Source organism: Gavialis gangeticus, unplaced genomic scaffold, assembly GCF_001723915.1.
Source record: "Gavialis gangeticus isolate Ggan-Ray unplaced genomic scaffold, GavGan_comp1, whole genome shotgun sequence".
NCBI lineage: Eukaryota > Metazoa > Chordata > Crocodylia > Gavialidae > Gavialis > Gavialis gangeticus.
Window position 1 is genome coordinate 46186110 of NW_017728995.1, and position 6452 is coordinate 46192561.

Here is a 6452-nt window from a genome sequence, read left to right on the forward strand (position 1 = left end):
ATCCATGGCCACCACCAGAAAAAACCAAAAAAAAAAAAAACCAAACCAAATTTGCTGCTGACCCTTCAACAGTTTCCAGCTCAGCTAGACCACATATTTAGGAAGACAAAATCTTGGCATGAATTTACTGGAATCCTTTGTCAAGCTGTTCTACTGTTTGGTGGTTACCCTCACCATTAAAAATGTGCACCAGCTTTCTAGCCTGGGTTTTCATTTCCAGGCCCTGGATTTTGCTATGTCTGTCTGCTAGATTAGTGATCCCCTTATAACTAAGGACCTACTCAATTTGTGATTTTGTGGAAGTCACAAAATTGGGCATTGTCTGCAAAACTGGACAGTATCCATGAAATCCCAGGAGGTGGAGGGGAAAGGGTGGTTTAATAATAAATGCTGGTTCTCCAGTGGGAGCCAGCAGTCCTCATGGCCACTGTGGTCCAGCTGCACAGTCTGCTGGGGCAGGGTGGGAGCGGAGGGGAAGGGCACTGGAGCAAAGGGGAGCAGCCAAGATGGCATCCACCCCCTCCACTGATTGGCTGAGAAGGCTGTTTGCCATGCACCCCACTCGGCCAATCAGCAGCAAGGTCCAGTGTGCTCCTCCAGTGCGTCCAGACAGGCAACTTCACTGCTGTTCTGGTTCCAGTGCCACCACTGCCAGCTGCCCAGTGCAGCCCCGGATCTTTCCAGCACACGGGTGGAGGCAGGGCATTGAGCTGGGGCTGCTCCAGGCGGCTGGTGGCAAAATTTGGGGTGGATGCAGCATCCTCTCAGTGCCCACTCCAAGCCCAGCTCCCACTGAGAAGAGCCCCACACAGCCCTGGCAGCAGCACGCCCTGTACACAACTGGGGGCACACACCCCCCACCCCTCCCAAGTGAAAGCAACAGCAGGAGCCACCTTCCCCCACCCCCTGCATGAGCCATGACTCTGCCCCACCTGGACAGTGCCTGCTCCTGCCTCCTCCCTCACTGTAGGGGGTGCTCATCTGCACCCCCCCGCCCCTTCCACCATACCAGACTTACCAGCTAGAGGCAGTTGCATCAGAAATCGGATCAGTATAGGCCGATATGCCTCCTTAAATATCGGCTACCAGTATCAGCCCCAAAAATCTCCATCAGTGCACCCCTACTTATAACAGAAGTACTTAGGTGGAAAGAAAACTTATCTATTATGATCAGTTATATGCTTAAGACCAGAACTTATTTCACCTACTCAGCATCTAGGTGCAATTTCTTTTCACCCATTTGGAGTCGTTCAGAAAGGTTAAACACAAAAGGTATGTGGGTCCTCCTTACTGCTTTTGTGATTTAGTCTAAAATACACACCAACCGGTTTCCATCTAATACAATGGAATTGGATTGCATTTCAAGACTTCAATACCAAACAGGTAGAACTGAATCTGGCCATTAGCATCACACAACTCTTCCGATTTTGCTGAACAACTTCTTGGGAATCCCAGTGTATACAATGTGCTCACATATACATATATCCTGAAAGATGTACTGTTGACAAAACAGACAATAGTTTAAAATTATGTCCATCCCTTCTGAATGGCTCAGCTTTCACTCAGTTTGTAATATGGGCATTTTCCTTGTTCTTTAGTCAAGATACTTAAAGTTAGAGAAATATAACCATGATGAAAGATCTGCAGCTCCCAGAGGGACAGAATGGGGGCTGGGATTAATGCAAGGCAGAATGAAGGCTGCATTGGTGCATGAACTATTTCTATAATTAAAGCTGCTGAAATTTCTTTTAAGTTTAAACTTCCTTGTGAATTCTTAAACCTGTAATTTTTTATTTTAGCAATCATTACAATATTCATTCTTTATATTTAGGGACCTACCGAAATCATGATTTCACAGATTTTGTGAAATCCAGCATTGCCCGCAAGTCAGCAATGCCTGTGAAATCCACGGAAAAAAAAAAATTTTTTTATGGAAAAATAAAATGTCATCTCCCCAGGGAGAGCCAACAGCTCTCAGGGTGCTGCAGTAGCCCACCAGGACATGGACTACCTGTTCAAAGGGCTGCCAACAAGATGGCTGCCTCCCCTGCCCCCTGCCTGATCTGTTGCAAGGTTTGCCCGTCATGTGGCCCCACCCCCACCCCTCCACCAATCTGCAGCAAGCAGCAGGGGTACATGATGGACAGACCTCATAGCCAGAAAGCAGCAAGGAGCAGGGCTACTGGGGCCTCTTAAGCGGAGGCCGAGGGGGGCACGGTCTGTCCATGAAATAGCTGCCAGGCCTTGCATTCTGCCTGCAAAAATCAGGGGGCAGCATCCTCAAATTTGGTAGGTCCCTATTTATATTACAGATATTTACTCAGCCTAGCTTCATTTTTGAAAACTTGCCCAGGCATTTTCTTTGCTTTTCCACAAGATATTGGAAGTTCTATATCAAAATACATGCATGTTATTTCTAAGCTAAGGCACTGGAACTGGCAGAAGGGAGGGCAAGTGACAGAGTGCAAAGGGCATGTGGGGGGAAGGGAGAGGTTCAGGCTGTTCAGCTCCCCCACTGCCTTCCCCCGCCCCCACTGTTTGCCCCACTGCAGCAGTAGGGGTGGGGGAAACAACTTTAAGTAATTAGATGCTATACACAGAATGCTGACAAATTTTCTATATAAAGAATCTAATGTTGGGAGGTCATCTTTAATTCAGATGTATCTTGGATTTGGGCAAATACAGTAATTGAACCCTCAAGTGATAACTGATGTTTTCAATGTAGTTCCTATATCTTCTATTCAGGTAATTTAAATAGCATTTTTAAATAATATAAATAGGAATTAAACAGGCAGGCTTTCAGGCTACAAAAAAGCCAACCCCTCTAATAACTATTGGAGAAAGGAAGCAGCTATTGCTCAATCTTCTTTAAAATGCTGATCTATGAAAGTTGGAAACAAGACTATGCAGCAAAGGATAAGAGCAGCTGAAAGAAAGAGATATGCAGAGACAGATGGGAGATGTGCCACAGAGGCATTTAGCCAAAAATCTCAAAGGGTGATTTTGAGGTATGGAGCATAGTAAACTAGAGATGCCATTATATCAAGGCATAGCATTTGAAAGGTTCTCCACGACTTCTCTGCAAGTCCATGTAGCAGCCCCCTGCTTACATTTTTCTGGTGCACCTACTATGATCACTTTTGCCATGAAGCTTTCCACCTGTCAAACAAATAAAGACACACATTCCTAGTACCCTCCACCCCACTAAGTCACCACATGAAGCCAACCAGAAGGCAGAAATGGACACACGTGAAAAAGAAATCAGAGTGGTGGATGGTTTATTTTTGTCCCTGCCCACCAGATGGTCCAACAAATATGCATAGTTCACCTAGTACAAGCCTTGTCCCAATCAAACACATTAGGATTCCTCACTGACAGCACAGGAACAGAATGACATGTAGCCACAAAATCAAATCACAAAAGCAGAGGGCATCAAGAGGCCACAGACCCTTAAATTCGCTATTTTCATTGTATTCTATTTTTAAAGTCAAGTCTTCATTATAAATTTTTTTGCTTATACGTTAATGTAAGCCCGAACTTGAGAAAGGTCATTAGCAAACATTCAAAACTGGACACAAATGAAGGAGTAAGTATGATGTATTGACTAAGACCACTAAAATGTTTAGCTATACTGCACAATTCCAGAAGAATGGTCAGAAAACAGTTAACCTTCAAATCTGGAAGTTCAGTCAGCAATAGTTATGTCTAATACTATGCTGCTTACGGAAGTATTATTTTTTTTTAAATGTTTTTAAAAATCACTGTTCTTTCATTTTTCTCTTCCAAAGAGATATCTTAATCAAAAGTTAATCACCACTTGAATAAGCAGCAAGTCTAGAGATCTTTTATTTACACCGTGCAAACAACTGGTCTTACTATATCACATAGTAAGTGTTCTTCAGAGCTGGACTAGGGAAAATGCACAAACAAAGCTATTAAATATTAAGTACTGGGATCTGCTACAGTAGTGCAAGACACAGACGAAATAACAACAATATAAATAAGCCTCCGAAGCATTCAACTTCACAACCACTCCAACAGATGCGGAAACTCTACAAATTCCTTATTTTAGAGACTTCCTTAAACTAACTTATACACAAGCCTTGTTTATTTAAAGCTTCATAATATTAAAAGTTAAATTTATTTTTACTGTTGAATTCCACCTTCAAAGTTAAGGGTGTTTAGAGATTTTCTGTGTAAGAAGCCAGTCAACTGGAATTATAGTTGTATTTTCATTGACATACCCTCTTTGCAAAACATCACTGAAAACAGCAAAACTTAAGTAGAACTGTAGATAGCTTAATTGAGTAAGTGCCACTTGTTTCAGCATTTAGTTTTAATGTACTATGAAAGACAAAACATCATAGGATAGATTCCTATAATGTTACTTATTATGGTATTGTATTTTATCCAGAATATATGATTTAAGAAATAAGTGAGAGCCAAGATGAATAAAGGCAAGTTTAAATAAAACATTTTAAAGTCTCATAATGGTTAATTATTCAATTTGTAAACACAAGATCTATTACTTCAGAGAAGTGTTTTTAAAATCCTCTTTAAAAAGTTATTGCATTTGTTAACAGACTAAGATCATTTCACCAGCCAGTGGCTTTAGTATGCAAAATGGTGTCAAACACTGAACCAGAGAAAAAAAGTGATCAGTCTTTACCCTGTCATTTGATTCACTGTAGGTGCATCCTTAATATTATCAAATACTGGACTAGGGTCTCTAGTCCATAAATAGCAGCTCTGACAGGTGATAGAGCACCCAAATCCACTGCAAGCCATGCTAAGCATCTCAGCTGAACTCACTGTGCATCTTATTAAGTGCACTCATACTAGTTGACCAGGACTAGCTAGCCCACTAAGTAGTACTGTTATGTGTGATTAAATTAAATGTCCATTCAAGCAGTAAGAATATTAAGCTTATACACAGCACCTTAAAACAGCTGCAAATGCAAGCAGTTTATTAGTTTGCCATACCAATATTAGGGACTACCCAATATTAAAAGCTCTAGATTTCTTTTCAGTTGTACAATCTAGATTCACTCTGTGTTATGAATGGGCCTCATTAAATAAATCTATGCAAAACATAGGAGACAATAGTAAAGAAAGAGAAAAACTAAAATCGGGAATCTGATGGAACAATAGATAGCTTGTCCAATGTAGATTCAGCATGGAGCTGAAATGTTTTATCCGTTCAGAAGTTAGCAATGCCATCAGCCAGGCATAGAAATACTACCGAAGGGTGCCTATACACGTACAGTGAGGCTGCTGCAACATGCTGTAATTGTAGCTGTAATTAATTGAGTCTGCTGGAGTGTTGTAACTACCACATTCCAGCATCATGTGCATCAGCATCCCTGCGCTGAAAAAGTGGTGGCAAGGACACCTTAACTAAAGCTTGTTCAATGAGCCGCTGTTTTTCAGCATGGGGACACTGATACACGTGCTCTAAAGCTTCTGGAGTGTCACCTCTCAGAGCCACGCTAATTAAAGTTCTCCCTCTCCCACCTAGCACATTTACAAACACCTTTAGTTTTCAATACCTTCACCATTCATTTATCCATTCCTGTTAGAGGATTCTTCAGATTCCTAGATGATCTATTAAACTCCCACATCTGAAGCATAGATCCAGACCCCTGAACAGAGTATTTGTCATTTAAACACTTAAAAATTTCTGATTTTTCTGACCCTTCCCTCAGAACCTAGCTTTGTAAACACCTGTGCACCGAAACAGCCTTACTCATGCAAACAAACCTGTTTACTCAACAAAGCCCTTAGGGACTTTGTCTTTAAATTATCCAAAGTTAATCCACTAATATTCTATCAGATCGGTTTAGCTTTATTTCCCAAAGTTTCCAATCAAAGCCAAGGCCAGCTCCTCCATGCAAGCTGTCTGGCCACCTAAGTCTCAGAAACCTGTAATGCATTTTAACCCTTCCAGCATCAGCAGGCTGTGAAAGGGAAGTGGTCTGGAAATGACGCCAGAGGCAAGGGTGGCTTGGGCTGGACCAACTAGGGAGTCGGGATGGAGTCAGACACGCTGCAAGACCTCCTTCCCCGGGAGGTGCTCCAGCTTGACCCCAGCTGGTATGAGCCACGGCCCTGAGAAGTCCTCACCTCTCAGAGCCCAACTCATGACTACAGGATTTGCCAGCACCTACCCCGAGCAAGCCCTTCGACGGTTTTTTTTTTTTTTAAAAAAGGACCAAAAAGGAGGCGACAAAGTTCCTTCTCCTCCCCCAGCCCAACCGCCTCCAACTGCTCCTCGGCGGCCACTTCCAGCCGGGCAGGGACTCGCAGCTCCACCCGCCAGAGCCCAGAGCACGACCCCGGCCGCGCCGCACTCACAGGATGCCGGAGCAGGAGGTGCAGACGAAGCTGCCCACGGTCATGTCGGTGTAGGTGGGGCCGCGCTGGTCACAGTCGAAGCACTTGCGGTTGGGCGG

The 6452-nt window shown here is 43.3% G+C and overlaps 1 protein-coding gene across 7 annotated transcripts in view; it reads right to left on the bottom strand.

Annotated features, from left to right (window-relative positions):
• Window positions 1-6446, bottom strand: part of AGFG1 (ArfGAP with FG repeats 1) — a 90741-nt gene extending 84295 nt beyond the window's left edge. For all 7 annotated transcript variants that reach the window (XM_019503619.1, XM_019503617.1, XM_019503618.1 and 4 more), the window contains exon 1: window positions 6355-6446. In XM_019503619.1, the coding sequence (XP_019359164.1) occupies window positions 6355-6398 (44 nt within the window). In that variant the 5' untranslated portion in view covers window positions 6399-6446. The remainder of the gene's footprint in view (window positions 1-6354) is intronic.
• Window positions 6447-6452: the final 6 nt, after the last annotated feature.